General features: G+C 39.1%; 1 protein-coding gene across 3 annotated transcripts in view; it reads left to right on the top strand.

Moving 5' to 3' along the window:
* Positions 1 to 18142, top strand: part of VOPP1 (VOPP1 WW domain binding protein) — a 167808-nt gene that overhangs the window by 74191 nt on the left and 75475 nt on the right. For all 3 annotated transcript variants that reach the window (XM_027957924.2, XM_060402039.1, XM_060402040.1), the window contains exon 2: positions 6126 to 6184. In XM_027957924.2, coding sequence (XP_027813725.1) covers positions 6126 to 6184 — 59 coding nt within the window. The remainder of the gene's footprint in view (positions 1 to 6125; positions 6185 to 18142) is intronic.

Raw genomic sequence — 18142 nt, forward strand, 5'->3', positions numbered from 1 at the left:
AACATGGTGGAGCATCCTGGCTGTCGAGGACACCATCAGGGACAGCAAGCAGCTGACTGATCTCTCCTAACAAATGTATTTTCTGTTTCAGTAGATGGTCAGTTTTTAAGAAGTCATGGTAATATCTTTATAGAATGGGTTGAGCTACTTTTGGAGGTAGACATAAAACCGTGAAATGTTTTTTGGTTCCCCCCCCCCCTTGTTTACTTTTCAAACTCTTTTTGGAAAGGGGCTTATTCTTTTAAGGAGATTTTAGAAAACTGCATACCACAGTTTTCCAAAACGTATTTATGTATTTAGAATCTTTGTTTTCAGGGCATTTTGCTTTTTCTTAAATGATAAATGATTACAGTAAAAATAAGCCTTAGAAGTCATTTGTTCCAGAGAATTAAGAAAGCTGGCTTCAGGATGCATATTTCCAAATAGAGTGCTAACTGGCTGTGGGATTCCTGGAGCCAGTCCCCGGTCTGGCCAGGCATTTTGAGGTATTCAATCTCAATTAGTTCATCAAGCTCTCTAATGCATCCAGCAGGGATGAGAATCCATCCTACTTTAGAAGAAAGGATGCTGAGAGCCAGGCCAACTGACAACGTGGTTGGTGAGTGGCTGTCAGAATTGAAATACAGTTCTTTAGGTTTTAATCCATCCTTCCTCTATGGGTGGATTCATCCTGGCCCTGTTGCAGTGCAGCCTGGCACAATGCCTTCTTCCCGCGTTTCACCATGCTGCCATCTGACTGTCTATGGGGTTGCCTCTGACAGCCCAGCACTGTTGGGGAGCATTCTGGAAAGCACCCTCGCTTTACAAATGCCCATTTTGACCGCATCTGCAACGCTTGAGCTATCTGGCAACACCCTGAATTCTGGTGTTTATGCTGACTTGGAAATTGGAATCAGTAGGCTAACTGTGGCTTTGCTGGTAGACTTTCACTTGGTAGAACCTGGCTTTCCATCCTGGGTGGATTCCAGCAGAAAACTCCCTCTGCCCTTCCTACCTGGAGAGCCTAATCTCCATTTTTACCGCTAGGTCTCTCGGGTGCTTGTGCAAGGTGACTTTAACACTGGTGATCAGTTAACCAGCTTTTACTGGAGGAGAGACTCAACAGTGGAAAGGATCAGGACTCCCCAGTCCTCACTGAGTTTTACAGTGAATGAAACTGTCTTACAATTAATGAAACATGACTTGTGTTCTTCATATTATTCAGCTGTAAAATGATATAATGATGTGTTAACTTTTGTGAGGTACTATATATATGTGTTGTTGCTCTGTTGATAAAAGCTGTGGTAAAAGTCCAGCATCCAAAAGTAGAGAAGTTGCCTGGATATTAGCAAATTTCAAGAATTTAAATGGTAGGTAGCTAGCTCAATTTAACAGAGATTTTTTTTTCTTCTGTCTCAGGAAATATAACTGCAACATTTTCTTAGAGAATATTTTATAAAGGAACAAAGTGGGTTACTATTTAAAAAATAGATCTTATTTGAGTGGATTTAGTGATAAGTGATGAAAGGTCATCGCTAAAATAGTCAACAAGCATCAGTGGATTTACCAGACACCCCAGCAAATGCTGGGAAGAGACTAGGGATGGTTTGAGCAAGAGTGGGCAGAAAAGGGTGACCTTGGCATCTTTGGGCAGCAGGATGGGAGGGCGTTTTTGTAAGTCTCTTGTGTTAACCCCAGCTCCCTCTGTGTGGTTGCTACCAACAAAGTGGGAGCCTGTGTAAGAGGAGCCCCATGATGGAACTCATGGAATTTCTTCAAGCTTGGGAAAGTGGATTTGTTAAAAATCCTTTTTGATTTTACTTTTTTCTTTTCTTTTTGTTTCAAATATGCTTTATTTTTAAAAGATAGAACCTGGAAACAACTTAGTGTGTTACTCACTGAGCTGTGTCCAACTCTTTGCGACCCCAAGGACTGTCGCCTACCAGGCTCCTCTGTCCATGGAATTCTCCAGGCAAGAATACTAGAGTGAGTTGCCATTTCCTTCTCCAGGGATCTTCCCAACCCAGGGATCGAACCTGGGTCTCCCACATTCTAGGCAGATTCCTTACCATCTGAGCCACCAGGAAACCCATGGAAACAACCTAAATGTTCGTTAATAATTGATGGATAAGCAACTGTATAACATCCATACACAAGGAAACATTACTCAGTGCAAAAAGGAATAATATATTGATATTCCCAACAATAGTAAATAATCTCAAAACAATTATGCTTACTGATAGAAGGTTAAAAAAAAACTCATACTGTATTACATTTATATAAAGTTCTAGAAAATTCAAACTAGTGTATTATGAAATGAAATAAATCAATAGTTGAATCTGGATAGGGAGGACAAGAAGAGATCATTAAGGGGCATAAGAAAATTTTTGTGGGTAATGATATGTTCATTACCTTAATTTTGTGATATTATAGGTGCACACATATATTAAAATGCATCATATTGTACAATTTAAGTGTTGTGTTGTTCAGTCACTAAGTTGTGCCTGCCACTTTTGCCACCCCACTGACTGTAGCTTGCTAGCCTCCTCTGTCCATGAGATTCTCCAGGCAAGAATACTGGAGTGGGTTGCCATTTCCTTCTCCAGACTTTGTTTTTTGAATATGAAAAACATTTACAGGATTCTAAAATCAACCTATATAAAACAGTATACTCGGGGACTTTCTTGATGGTCCAATGGTTAAGACTTCGTACTTCTACTACAGGGGGCACAAGTTTGATCCCTGGTCAGGGAACTAAGATCCTTCATGGCACGCAGTATGGCCAAAAAATGTATACTCACAGAATCCCCATTCCCGCCTCAGCCTCTGCCACCTCCCCTATAGGACAAGTATTCTCATTACTTTCGACTATGCCTTTCCTGTGGTTCTTTTTGTAAAAAAAATTAACCAAATGTACAAGTTTCCTTTTCTGTAAAAATCAGTGTGCTACATGTGCCCTTCTTAATACTGCTTTTTCATAGCACTGCATTGTGGAAATCATTTCATTCAGGTTCTGAGAAACTTATTCTTGTTGGCTGCTTAGTCCTCCGTTGTATGGACATACTGTTCTCTATCTGATCAGCCTGCTGTGAGTATGTATTTACATTGTTTCCAGAATTTCGTTATTAGAAATAATGCCACAGTACGTAACCTTGTGCATGTGGTGTTCCATCGTTGTGGAGAGGGAATCCGTGAAAGAGAAATGCAGCCATAGTTTTGCAGAGATTGCTCTTCCTTCCCGACAGCCATGTGTGGGAGTGTCTGAGAGTTGTGTTGTCTCACAATTCAAGTTGTTGTTTAACCTGCTGTAGCTCTGAAGCTCATGCTCCCATGGGTTCTGCTCGACATGCGTGTGCGTCTTCCTATCACCCACAGTGCTGCTAAGTTCAGAGGAGGCCCAAACTGGGAATCTGCCTTCCCAAGCGCCTTACCTGCTGATGGTGGAACTGGGAGCAGATCTAATGTCAGTCTGTCCTCCAGTCATACAACAACATGGGGACATGGGAGGTGGGCAAAGGAAGTTCTTCAGGGTAATGTTGATTAATCTAGGAGAAACCACACTGTAAAGAAATGTGGTTTTGAGCAAGACACCCATGAGGGGTCCCAGTGTTTGATCTGTAAAATGGCATTCCTCATATTGACACACCAAGAAAAAAATCCTAAAAGGCAACAATGATACTATTTTTGTTGTTACCTTAAGAGTTAGGAGATGTGGTGTTTGGGTCCAAAAATGTGGCTGCTTTGAATAGGAGGTCTTCAGGTAAAGGACTGTCCCACAGCAGACACTGAGGGCAGCATCTCATGCCCTGAGTGCTGAGGCACTGCTGGCCCTTGCTCCTGGGCCTGTGGGTCTGAGTCTCCAGTCAGATGCCCATGTGGGTGACCAGAGCAGCAATAAGCAGGGGCTTGAACTTGGCTCTGGTGTCCCGAGTTTTAGGACTGGCATTAGGGACACCATTTCTTGACTGTGTGTGGAACTTGAGTGTCGAATTCCAAGAAACTGTGTCTGTCTCTAGTGGTGATGGAGAATGAAGAGACATTGGAAATGCCACCTGGAAATGAGACCTGGTTTCTCAGTTTATCATAGAAGTCTCTAGTGAAATGAATTGTAACTTAGGGTACACACCTGGAATTGCTCTTCCTTGACAAAATAAATTGATTTCTTTAGCTGTTTGAACTTTGTTTCTTGAATTGGACAAGAGCTAACCTAGTGTAAATTAAACTCATTTTCCCTTAATAAAGCTGGGTCATTTCAGGCTGCCTGAATGTGCTTCTGAGTGTCTTAAACCATATATATATTTTAAAATCTAGTGTTTCATGCTCTTTTCATAACTCATTGAATTTAGCCAGCCTAACACATAACATTCATACTCACCTCTCCCTTGGCATTCTACTGTAGATTTGGGGTATGTTTCCGACCTTCTACAGCTATCAGGCAGACTGAGCTAGAAAGGCATCAGCATATACCCCAGAGAAGGAGGGTGAACAACTCAGTTGGTCCCTGCCTTGCCCAAAGAAAACTTTGTTTTCACTGTGCCTTTTCCTGCTGGTACTTTTGCATTGTAATATTTTGAAGGTGTTATTTACATATGGGAACCAATGAACTGGGTCATGAAGGTAGGAAGTTGTGTATTCTTTTAAAATAATGGCATGAATGGAGTAATTTTAGAAAAGCCTTGCTCAACTCGGTCAGAGCATTTCTGCTTGGAGCTCTTACTTGCAGTTAGTGCCACTGGCTTCCTGTCACTTGTCAGGTGTCTGAGATACTGAACCCCCTAGGGTGGTATCACATCTTCTCAGCCCTGCCATCTGGAAAATTCAGCCTCAACTTCCTTGGAAAGCACAGAGAAGTCCCTCCTTGTCCCTTTCTTCCATCTTTCTCATCCCTGTGAATGAACGAGGGCAGGGCCCTCATGGATTGTATCAGGTCAGTTCTCTCTCACAGAGTCTGGCAGGCATAGGTGCCCACTGGGGAATATGCCTTTTGGAATACTGTAGACCCTTGGAAGGAAAATTATGACCAACCTAGATGGCATATAAAAAGCAGAGATATGACTTTGCCAACAAGGGTCCGTCTAGTCAAGGCTATGGTTTTTCCAGTGGTCATATATGGATGTGAGAGTCGGACTGTGAAGAAGGCTGAGCGCTGAAGAATTGATGCTTTTGAACTGTAGTGCTGGAGAAGACTCTTGAGAGTCCCTTGGACTGCAAGGAGATCCAACCATTCCATCGTAAAGGAGACCAGTCTTGGGTGTTCATTGGAAGGACTGATGCTGAAGCTGAAACTCCAATACTTTGGCCACCTCATGCGAAGAGTTGACTCATTGGAAAAGACCCTGGCGCTGGGAGGGATTGGGGGCAGGAGGAGAAGGAGATGACAGAGGATGAGATGGTTGGATGGCATCACTGATCCGATGGACGTGAGTTTTTGAGTGAACTCCGGGAGTTGGTGATGGACAGGGAGGCCTGGCGTGCTGCGATTCTTGGGGTCGCAAAAAGTCGGACATGACTGAGCAACTGAACTGAACTGAGACCCTAGAACAATATGGGTTTGAGCTGCATGGCTCCACTTATACGTGATTTTTTTTTTCAATAGTAAATACAACAACACTACATAATGTGTGGAGCCGTGGTGATGGAGGGCTGACCCATAAGTTCTACGTGGATTTTCAACTGTGTGGAGGGTGGATGCTCCGAACCACCACATTGTTCGAGGGTCACTATATCCTGAAATATAAAGATCTAGAAATGTTAAAACTCTGGGAGATGTTTTTCAAAAACAAAAATTAGGGGGAAATCTGTGTAATTATTTCTAGCCATCTTTAGATATTTGAAGTATCATACCATGTGAATTTTAAAAAATGATTGTTTTAAATTTACATTTTAATGAATTATTTGTCCCCTTGTACTTAGAAAAGCTAGAAAAATGATAGGGAAATAAATGTTTTCTTCTCTTTCAAAAATTTTGAAGAAATAAAAAGTCATATAGTGGGGGACTCTCCCTCTGGTTCATTACCCCGCCAATGCCTGCTTCTCACACTTTAAGCTGCTTTCACTCATCTTTCCTTGTTTTTTTTGCGTGAGATCTTCTCAACAGTATGCAAATGAGTTTTCACTGACAAATCTTTTCTTCCTTATATTTCCAGTGCACAGAGGCCAAAAAACATTGCTGGTATTTTGAAGGACTCTATCCCACTTATTATATGTAAGTATTTGCACTTATCTGTGATCACATCTTTCTCTGAGACTTATTTCTTTCATAGATCACAGGAGTGGTTATGGGATGGGGCAAACCCAGCCTTGGGAGGCCTCTAGCCCTGATTTCACTTGCCTGTGCCCCTGAATGAGCAGGCAACCTCCCTAAGGATTCAGACCAGCTGCTCTGAGGACAGTGTAGAATTCCAAGTGCTCCGTTCTGTGAGGCATGTGAGCTTGTATGTGATTGGTGAGGGCAGAATGTGTAAACAAGGCCAACATTATATTTATTCATACAAATCTTCCTAGGCAAAGGGAGCAGAGGTGGCAGGAAAAAATTTTGAACTTGAATAGGGCAGGAAAACGTATTTAGTTCTGCTGTGAGTGTGAGAGAAAGAGAGGGAGAGATGACAGTGATCACAAGGGTCACCTGGCCCTGGCACCTCTCTAGGCAGGTGCAGTCAGCCTTGCATGTCTGCAGGTTACGTTGCTTCCTGTGCCCTCAGCACCTGCCAGTATTGCTTTTATTAAAGCATTGCTGTATTTGTTTTTCTGTATTTTAAATATCTACTATGGCAGCCACTAGCTCCACTGACACACCTAGATTAACTGTCTAGATTATCAATTACTATTTTTGATTATGTTTTGAAGTTCCATAAGTTTCGAGTGGAATGCACCAAAGCAATTTTCCCCCCAAAACCCTTGTATTGAATTTTGTTAAACATGAAAAATGTCAGTGATGTATATAATTGTTATAGCAGAAGCATTATTTTCTAGTATATGGGGAGATTGGGCAGGAAATACTATACATAATAGCAAAGAGGGTAATTTCTTAACTGGCCAAGATGTGTGTTTTTCTTACCTGTCATTCTTCAGGTTTTAATCTTGAAGAGATTACTGTATGTGGAGAAAGTTGCTGGGCTATGAATGGGAATGGAATACAGGTAAAAGGCCAGTTTTTCTGCCTTGATTTCATATCGGAAAGCAGGAGTCATTAGTGCCCCACAGGGTGTAGTCCTGGCAGAAATACTCTGCAGCTGCAGAAAGACAAAATGTACTTGAAAGATAAAGCAGCGGAAAAGGGCTTGGGTTCTAGTTACAGAGTTGTCATCTTGAGGAAAAGTGGTTGTAGGATAACAGGGAGATGAAAGATTTGGTTCTTAGTACAATGAATTTTCCTTGCAAAGCTTTAGTGCTTTTTTAAAAATTGCTTTACAATATTGTGTTGGTTTCCGCCATACATCAACATAAATCAGCCATAGGGGTACATGTGTCCCCTCCCGCTTGAACCTCCTTCCAACTTCCCATCACATCCCACCCCTCTAAGCTGTCACGGAGCCCCGGTTCAAGTTCCCTGAATCATATAGCAAATTGCCACTGGCTATTTATTTTACATATGGTAGTGTAGATGTTTCTATACTGCTGTCTCCATTCGTCCCACCTTCTGCTCCACCCTCTCCTGTATCTACAAGTCTGTTCTTTATGTCCGTGTCTCCATTGCTGCCCTGCAAATAGGTTCATCAGTAGCATCTTTCTAGATTCCATATATATGCATTAATTTTCGATACTTGTTTTTCTCTTTCGGAGTTACTTCACTCTATGTAATAGGCTCTAAGTTCATCCACTTCATTAGAGCTGAGTCAAATGTGGTCTTTTTTATGACTGAGTAATATTCCATTGTATACATGTATCACAGCTTCTTTATCCATTCATCTGTCAGCGAACATCTAGGTATCTTCCATGTCCTAGCTATTGTAAATAGAGTTGCAGTGAATATTGGGATATGTATGACTTTTTCAGTTATGGTTTCCTCATGGTATAGGATTGTTGGGTCATGTAGTAGTTTTATTCCTGGTTTTTAAAGGACCTCCATACTGTCTTCCATACTGGCTGTATCAATATATATTCCCACCAGCAGTGTAAGAGTTTCCTTTTCTCCATACCCTCTCCAGCATTTTTTTTTTTGTAGATTTTTTAACATTTATTTGTTTTTTTTTTTTAGTTGGAGGATAATTGCTTTATAGAATTTTGTTGTTTTCTGTGAAACATTGATACAGAGCCCTTGTTTGAGTTCTCTGGGCCATATAGAAAATTCCCATTGGCTATCTATTTTATATATGATAATATAGGTTTCCATGTTATTCCCTCCATACTTCTCACTCTCTCCTCCCCTCTCCCTGTGTCCGTAAGTCTGTTCTCTATGTCTGTGTCTCCAATGCTGCCCTGCAAATAGATTCATCAGTACCATCTTTCTAGATTCCATATATATGCATTAGTATACGATATTTTTCTCTTTCTGACTTACTTCATTCTGTATAATATACTCTAGGTTCATCCACCTCATTAGAACTGACTCAGATGCATTCCTTTTTATGGCTAAGTAATACTCCATTGTGTATATGTACCACAACTTCTTTATCTGTTCATCTGTTGATGGACATTAAGGTTGCTTGCCTGTGTGTTCTAGCTATTGTAAATAGTGCTGCAGTGAACATTGGGGTACATGTGTCTTCTTCAGCTTTGGTTTCCTCAGGGTATATGCCTGGTAGTGGGAGTGCTAGGTCATATGGTGGTTACATTCCTGTCTTTTTAAGGAATCTCCACACCATCTTCCATAGTGGCTGGATCAATTTACATTCCCACCAAAACAGTGCAAGAGGTTCCCTGGAGAACATTTTTTGTTTTTAGACTTTTTGGTGATGGCCAGTGTGAGGTGATATCTTATTATAGTTTTGATTTTCATTTCTCTAATAATGAGTGATGTTGAGCATTTTTTCATGTATTTATTAGCCATCTGTATGTCTTCTTTGGAGAAATGTCTGTTTGGGACTTCCACCCACTCTGTGGCTGTTTTTCTGATATTGAGTTGCACGAGCTACTTGTATATTTTGAAATTAATCCTTTGTCAGTTGTTTCATTTGCTACTATTTTCTCCTGTTCTGAGGTTTGTGTTTTCACTTTGTTTATAGTTTCCTTTGAGGTGCAAAATCTTTTAAGTTTAATTAGTTCCCATTTGTTTATTTTTATTTCCATTGCTCTAGGAGATGGGTTACAGAGGATCTTGCTGTGATTTATGTCATAGGGTGTTCTGCCTATGGTTTCCTAGAAGACTTTTATAGTTTCTGGTCTTTATTTAGGTAATGCATTTTGAGTTATCTTTGTATATGGTGTTAGGAAGTGTTCTAATTTTATTCTTTTACCTGTTGCTGTCCAGTTTTCCCAGCACCACTTATTGAAGAGACTGTCTTTTCTCTATTGTATATTTTGCTTCCTTTGTCAAAGATAAGATGCCCATAGGTGTGTGGGTTATCTCTAGGCTTTGTATGTTGTTCCATTGATCTATATTTCTTTTTTTATACCAATACCATTCTGTCTTGATGATTTTAGCTTTATAGTATATCCTGAAATCAGGAAGGTTGATTACTCCAGCTCCATTCGTTTTTCTCAGGATTGCTTTGTGTTTTGTGCTTCCATACAAATTGTGAAATTTTTTGATCTAGTTCTATGAAAAATGCCATTGGTAATTTAGGGTTTTAAATAGGGTAAATTAGGATTGTATTGAACCTGTAGATTGCATTTGGTAGTAGAGTTATTTTCACAATATTGATTCTTCCAAAACAGGAACATGGAATATCCTTTCATCTGTCTATGTCATCTCTGATTTCTTTCATTAGTGTCTTAGAGTTTTCTGCATATAGCTCTTTTGTCTCCTTAAGTAGGTTTATTTGTAGGTATTTTATTCTTATTGTTGCAATGGTGAATGGGATTGTTTCCTTAATTTCTCTTTCTGATTTTTCATTGTTAGTGTATAGGAATGCAAGTGATTTCTGTGTATTGACTTTGTATCCTACTGCTTTACCAAATTCACTGATTAGCTCTAGTAATTTTTTGGTGGCATGTTTAGGGTTTTTAATGTATAGTATCATGTTGTCTGCAAACTGTGAGAGTTTACTTCTTTTCCAGACTGGATTCCTTTTATTTCTTTTTCTTCTATGATCGCCATGGCTAGGACTTCCAAAACTATGTTGAACAATAGTGGTGAGAGTGAGCACTGTTGTCTTAGTCCTGATCTTAGTGGAAATGCTTTCAGTTTTTCACCTTTGAAAATATTTGCTGTAGGTTTATTGTATATGGCTTTTATTACATTGAGGTAGTTTCCTTCTATGCCCATTTTCTGAGGAGGTTTTGTCATACATGGGTACTGAATTTTGTCAAAAGCTTTTTCTGCATCTATTGAGATGTCCTATGATTTCTATCTTTTAATTTCTTAATATGGTAATTTTTAATATGGTGTATCCCATTGATTGATTTATGTATATTGAAGAATCCTTGCATCCCCTAGATAAACCCAACTTGATCATGGTTATACAATCTTTTTAATGTGTTGTTGAATTCTGTTTCCTGGAATTTTGTTGAGGATTTTTGAATCTATGTTCATCAGTAATATTTGCCTGTAATATTTTTGTGTTCTGTTTATCTGGTTTTGGTATCATGGTGATGGTGGTTTCATAGAATGAGTTTGGAAATGTTCCTTCCTCTGCAATTTTTTATTTTATTTTTAAAAAACTTTATTTATTTTACTTTATTTTATTTTTAAAAATTTATTTATTTTAATTGGAGGCTAATTACTTTACAGTATTGTAGTGGGTTTTGCTATACATTGACATGAATGAGCCATGGGTGTACATGTGTTCCCCATCCTGAACCCCCTTCTGACCTCCCTTCCCATCCCATCCCTCAGGGTCATCCCAGTGCACCAGCCCTGAGCACCCTTTCTCATGCATCAAACCTTGACTCATGATCTGTTTCGCTTATGATAATATACATGTTTCAATGCTATTTTCTCAAATCATCCCACCCTCACTTCTCCCACAGAGTCCAAAAGTCTGTTCTTTACATCTGTGTCTCTTGCTGTCTTGCATATAGGATCATTGATACCATCTTTCTAAATTCAATATATATATCCAGTTAATATACAGGATTGGTGTTTTTCTTTCTGACTTACTTCACTCTGTATAATAGGCTCCAGTTTCATCCACCTCATTAGAACTGATTCAAATACATTCTTTTTAATAGCTGACTAACATTCCACTGTGTATAGTACCACAGCTTTCTTATCCATTTGTCTGTCTTTCTCTGCAATTTTTAAAAAGAGTTTCAGAAGGATAGACAATAACTCTTTTCTCAAATTTTGTAAAATTCACCTGTGAGGCCATCTGGCCCTGGACTTTGGTTTGGGGGGAGATTTTTTATCACAGTTTTTCTATTTCACTGCTTATGATTGGCTTGTTTATCATTTCAGTTTCTTCTTGGTTCAGTCTCGGGAGGTTGGACTTTCCTTAAAATCTGTTCATTTCTTCCAGGTTGTCCATTTTATTGGCATATAATTGCTCATAATAGTCTCTTATGATCCTTTTCATTTCTCATTGTCTGTTGTAACCTCTCCTTTTTCATTTCTAATTTCATTGATTTGAGTCTTCTCCCTTTTTTTCTTTTTTTTTTAATATTTTGTTTTTTATTTTTTAAATTTTAAAATCTTTAATTCTTACATGCATGGGTCTGGCTAATGGTTTGTCAATTGTGTTTCTTTTCTCAAAAACCAGCTTTTAGTTTTATTAATCTTTACTATTGTTTCCTTCATTTCTTTTTCAGTTATTTCTGCTATGATCTTTATGATTTCTTTCCTTCTATTAATTCTGAGGTTTATTTGTCTATCTTTTTCTAGTTGTTTTAGGTATAAAGGTAAATTGTCTATTTGATGTCCTTGTTATTTCTTGAGGTAATATTATATTTCTATAAACTTCCTTTTTAGAACTGCTTTTGCTGGATCTCATAGGTTTGAGCTGTCATGTTTTCATTGTCATTTGTTTCTAGGAATTTTTTCATTTCCCTTTATATTTATTCAGCAACCTGTTGTTATTTAGAAATGTATTATTTAATATCCATCTGTTTGTGCTTTTTAGTTTTTTTTCTTTAATTGATATCTAGTTTCATATCATTGTAGTCAGAAAAGATACTTGATACAAATTAAATTTTCTGAAATTTACTGAGGTTTGATTTGTGATCTAAGATGTGGTCTATCCTGGAGAATGATCATGTGCCCTTGAGAAGAAAGTATATTCTTCTGCATTTGCATGAAATTTCCTGAAGATATCAATTATTCTCATCTCATCTAATATGTCATTTAAGGCTTGTGTTTTCTTAACGCCTTCCTGTTTTGATTATCTGTCCAGTGGTATAAGTTCAGTGTTAAATTGCCCTATTACTATTGTGTTATTGTCAATTTCCCATTTTATGTCTGTTAGTGTTTACTTTAGGTACTGAGGTACTCCTTTATTTGATGCATAAATATTTACAAATGTTATGTTTTCTTCTTGGATTGATGCCTTGTCATTATGTGGGGTCCTTCCTCGGGGATAGTATTGATCCCTGTCTCCTGTACACTGTCACCAACCTCCATCCATAGTTCATCAGGAAGTATATCAGATCTAGTCCCTTAAATCTATTTCTCACTTCCACTATATAATCGTAAGGGATTTGATTTAGGTCATACCTGAATGGTCCACTGGTTTTCCGTCCTTTCTTCAATTTTAGTCTGAATTTGGCAATAAGGAGTTCATAATCTGAGCCACAGTCAGCTCCTGGTCTTGTTTTGCTGACTGTATAGAGCTTCTCCATCTTTGGCTGCAAGGAACATAATCAATCTGATTTCAGTGTTGACCATCTGGTGATGTCCACGTGTAGAGTTTTCTCTTGTGTTATTGGAAGAGGGTGTTTGCAAGAAAAAAAAAATACACACACAAAAAAAAAATGGCTGTCTGAGGAAACCTTACAAATAGCTGTGAAAAGAAAAGAAGCGAAAAGCAAAGCAGAATAGAAAAGATATACCCATTTGAATGCAGAGTTCCAAAGAATAGCAAGGAGAGATAAAAAAGCCTTCATCTGTGATCAGTGCAAGGAAATTGTAAGGCTCGGAGAACTGCACTCTGAAAAGGACACTCAGGGACAGCCTCTAGTGGACTGACAAAGTTTATTATCCAATCGTGTAGTTTTATAATTTTCAGGGAATAGAACACAAGACAGACTTGCACGTAGCCATTTCAGATAAACATCAAAGCATTTAAGCATAAAACACAGTTCCCACCACCCAAGCCATAACATAGCTTTGGCGAAACTCTAAAGGGAGTCTTATCATGAAACAATAGTCCTTGCTCTCAGAAACAGGTGGTCAGAAGGAAGCCTTCGAATGCCTCAAGGCCGGGCATATTGACCCTTCGTCATCTGTTCCCAGCCTTGGGCACTCAGTGAACGCTCATAATCCTTTGTTATGCTCGTCCCAGCTTCCAACCTTTGTCATGAGTGGAGAAAATACATTTTCAGTATTTGCTTAAAGCCTTCCAGCTCCTCCACAGAAATAGAGGAAAACAATAGAATAGGAAAGACTAGAGATCTCTTCAAGAAAATTAAAGACACCAAGGGAACATTTCATGCAAAGATGGGCTCAATAAAGGACAGAAATGGTATGAATGTAACAGAAGCAGAGGATATTAAGAAGAGGTGACAAGAATGCACAGAACTGTACAAAAAAACATCTTTAGACCCAGATAATCACAATGGTGTGATCACTCACCTAGAGCCAGACATCCCGGAATGTGAAGTCAAGTGGGAAGCATCACTTAGGAAGCATCACTATGAGCAAAGCTAGTGAAGGTGATGGAATTCCAGTTGAGCTATTTCAAATCCTAAAAGATGATGCTGTGAAAGTGCTGCATTCAATATGCCAGCAAATATGGAAAACTCAGCAGTGGCCACAGGACTGGAAAAGGTCAGTTTTCATTCCAATCCCAAAGGAAGGCAATGCCAAAGAATGTTCAAACTACTGCACAATTGCATTCATCTCACGTGCTAGTAAAGTAATGCTCAAAATTCTCTAAGTCAGGCTTCAGCAATACATAAACCATGAACTTCCAGATATTCCAGCTGATTTTAGAAAAGGTGGAGGAACCAGAGATCAAATTGCCAACATCCACTGGATCATCCAAAAAGCAAGAGAATTCCAGAAAAGAATCTATTTCTATTTTATTGACTATGCCAAAGCCTTTGACTGTGTGGATGACAACAAACTGTGGAAAATTCTGAAAGAGATGAGAATACCAGACCATCTGACCTGCCTCTTGAGAAATCTGTGTGCAGGTCAGGAAGCAACAGTTAGAACTGGACATGGAACAACAGTCTGGTTCCAAATAGGAAAAGGAGTACGTCGAGGCTGTGTATTGTCACCGTGCTTATTTAACTTGAATGCAGAGTACATCATGAGAAACGCTGGGCTGGAGGAAACACAAGCTAGAATCAAGATTTCCACAAGACATATCAATAACCTCAGATATGCAGATGACACCACCCCTATGGCAGAAAGTGAAGAAGAACTACGGAGCCTCTTGATGAAAGTGAAAGAGGAGAGTGAAAAAGTTGGCTTAAAGCTCAACATTCAGAAAACTAAAATCATGGCATCTGATTCCAGCACTTCATGGCAAATAGATGGGGAAACAGTGGCAGACTTTATTTTGGGGGGCTCCAAAATCACTGCAAATGGTGACTGCAGCCATGAAATTAAAAGACACTTACTCCTTGGAAGAAAAGTTATGACCAACCTAGACAGCATATTAAAAAGCAGAGATTTTACTTTGCCAACAAAGGTCCATGTAGTCAACGCTGTGGTTTTTCCAGTAGTCTTATTATTTCTGTTTTTCTTATATGGATGTGAGAGTTGGGCTATAAAGAAAGCTGAGTGCCAAAGACTTGATGTTTTTGAACTGTGGTGTTGGAGAAGACTCTTGAGAGTCCCCTTGGACTGCAAGGAGATCCAACCAGTCCATCCCAAAGGAGATCAGTCCTGAATATTCATTGGAAGGACTGATGTTGAAGCTGAAACTCCAATACTTTGGCCACCTGATGTGAAGAACTGACTCATTAGAAAAGACTTTGATGTTGGGAAAGATTGAAGGCAGAAGGAGAAGGGGATGACAGATGAGATGGTTGGATGGCATCACCATCTCAACGAACATGAGTTTGAGTAAACTCCGGGATTTGGTGATGGACAGGGAGGCCTGGCATGCTGCAGTCCGTGGGGTCGCAAAGAGTCGGACATAACTGAGTGACTGAACTGAACTGGACTCCACTCCTTATCTCTTGTAATAGTCTATATGTTAATTTCTGTTTTGTCTTATATGAGAATTGTTACTCTGGCTTTCTTTTGACTTACTTTTGCATGGAATATCTTTTTCCATGCTCTCACTTTCAGTCTGTATGTGTCTCTAGGTCTGAAGTGGGTCTCTTGTAGACAGCATATATGTGGGTCTTATTTTTTTATCCATTCAGCCATTCTGTGTCTTTTGGTTGAAATGTTTAAACCATTTGCATTGAAGGTAATTATTGATATATTTGTTCCTATTGGCATTTTTGTAATTGTTTTGAGTTGGTTTTTAGGTCTTTTCTTTCTCTTGTATTTCCTTCCTATAGAAGCCCCTTTAATATTTATTATAAAGCTGGTTTGTTGGTGCTGAATTCTCTTATCTTTTGCTTATTTGTGAAGTGTTTGTTTTCTCCCTCAAGTTTGAATGAGATGCTTGCCAGGTAAAGTTATCTTTCTTGTAGATTTTTTTCCCTTTTTTTCCTTTTCAGCCATTCCCTTCTGGCCTGTAGAGTTTCTGCTGAAAGATCAGCTGTTAATCATGCGGGGGTTCCCTTGTATGCTACTTGCTGCTTTTAATATGCTTTGTTTTATCTTTGTTAGTTTGATTAGTATGTGTCTCAGTGTGTTTCTCCTTGGGTTTATCCTGTACAGGTATTTCTGTGCTTCATGGACTTGACTATTTCTTTTTCCACGTTAGGGAATTTTTTGACTATAGGCTCTTCACAGATTTTCTAGACCCCTTTTCTCTTCTGTGCATGCACACATACTCAGTCTTTTCTGTCATGTCCGACTCTGACCTTATGGACCAAGGTCATACTTACCCACCAAGCTCCTCTGTTCATGAGATTCTCCAGACAAGAATACTCGAGTGGGTTTCTATGCCCTCCTCCAGGGGATCTTCTTGACCCAGGAATTGAATGCATGTCTCCTCTACTGCATTGCAAGCACTTTTTTACCCACTGAGCCACCTTTTTAGGGCCTGAGAAGCTCCTCCTTCTTCTGGGAACCATATAATACAAAGTTGGTGTGTTTAGTATTGTCCCAGAGGTCTCTGATGCTATCTTCAATTCTTTTTCCTTTTTTCTACTCTTCAGCAGTTTTTTCCACCATTCTATCTTCCAACTCACTTATCCATACTCCTGCTTTATTTATTCTTCTATTGATTCCTTCTAGAATATTGTTAATTTCAGTAATTGTTTATTTGTCTCTGTTTGTTCTTTATTTCTTCTAGGTCCTAGTTAAATGTGTTAACTGATTCTTTTTTTTTTTTTTTTTTACTTTATTTTACTTTACAATACTGTGTTGGTTTTGCCATACGGGAGAGGGGTTCAGGATTGGGAACGCACGTTAATTGATTCTTGCATTTTTTCCATTCAGTTTTGGAGGTTTGGGATCATCTTTGTTATCATTAATTTCAATTCTTTTTCAGATAGTTTGTGTAGTTCCTCTTCATTTATTTGATCTTGTGAGTTTTTACCTTGTTCTTTCATTTTACAACATTTCTCTTTTTTTCTAACTTAATGTGTTTGAGGTCTTTTTTCCCTAGGCTTTATGGTCATATTCCTTCTTCCTTTTAGTTTCTGCCATCAATGAGAAAGATTGGTCCAGTGGTTTGTGTATGCTTTGTGTTGGGAGGGACTTGTGCCTGCATTTTGGTGGTAGAAGGTGAGGTGTTTTTTTTTTTCCTTCTGGATGGGCAGGGCTGTGTGAGGTGGTATGTTTTGGGGTATCTGTCTGCTGATGATTGGGTTTGTGTTGTTGTCTTGCCTGTTTTGTGAGGTGTTCTGCACTAGGTGCTGGGTGTTGGGTAATGCTGAGTGTTGGATACAGGTGGAGGCCTTTGTGGGAGTTTTCATTAATTAATATTCCCTGGGGTTAGAAGTTCTCTGGAAATCTTGGGTCCTGGACTCAGCACTCCCACTCAGAAGGCTGAGACCCAAGCTCTTACTAGGGAACCAAGACTCCACAATCTCTCTGCATGTCAATGATTTGGTTTGCTTTGTTTTCTCTTTATTTTCTTAGACATCTATTAAGGCCTTCAGATTACATTTCTTACTGAGTCCAGGCTTGCTCTGCTCGCTGCATGATAGGCCAATGAATCTGAGAGATAAGGTGTTGAAGCAAGGAATCTGATTTTATTCAGAAAGTTGGCTGACCAAGAAGATGGCAGACTGATGTCTCAAAATAACCATCTTGCTTTAGTTCTTGATTCAGCTTCTTATGCAGATGTGGATCAACCTCATCTTCTTTTGGGTTCTTGATTTTGTTTGTATGTTCTTTCTTGAAAATGGATCTTTCTCAAATTAATTTGTAGGTCAGCTGATGAACCATTTCCTGATTTTTAGTAGTCAGAGGTCCTTGCTCCTTTGTTCCTTTATACATTTATTTGTTCACTACATATTTTGTGAGTGTTTTGCATTGATAGAAACACACGAAGAAAGACAAGCCCTGTTTTGTCACTCAGATGGTCTAGGTTGGATTCCTTTCACCTCTCATCTCTGCTGATAGTGAGGGGAAGGGTCCTAAAAATAGAAAAGTAACATCATTCTATTTTTATAATACTAATGCTCTGTATAAAAATAACAAAGGTAACATTCACTGAGTACTTAATACAGGCGAGGCATTGTTTATGCACCTCACATGAGTTTATGTCATTCAACCCAACAGCCACTTGAAAACTCTAACTACCTACTCTAACACACCTGGTTCTTGAATCGATCTCTGATTTTTCTCTTCCTTTTTTCTCTGTTCCCACACCTCACCTGAATCCATACC

This window comes from Ovis aries, chromosome 19 (genome assembly GCF_016772045.2).
Source record: "Ovis aries strain OAR_USU_Benz2616 breed Rambouillet chromosome 19, ARS-UI_Ramb_v3.0, whole genome shotgun sequence".
Classification (NCBI taxonomy): domain Eukaryota; kingdom Metazoa; phylum Chordata; class Mammalia; order Artiodactyla; family Bovidae; genus Ovis; species Ovis aries.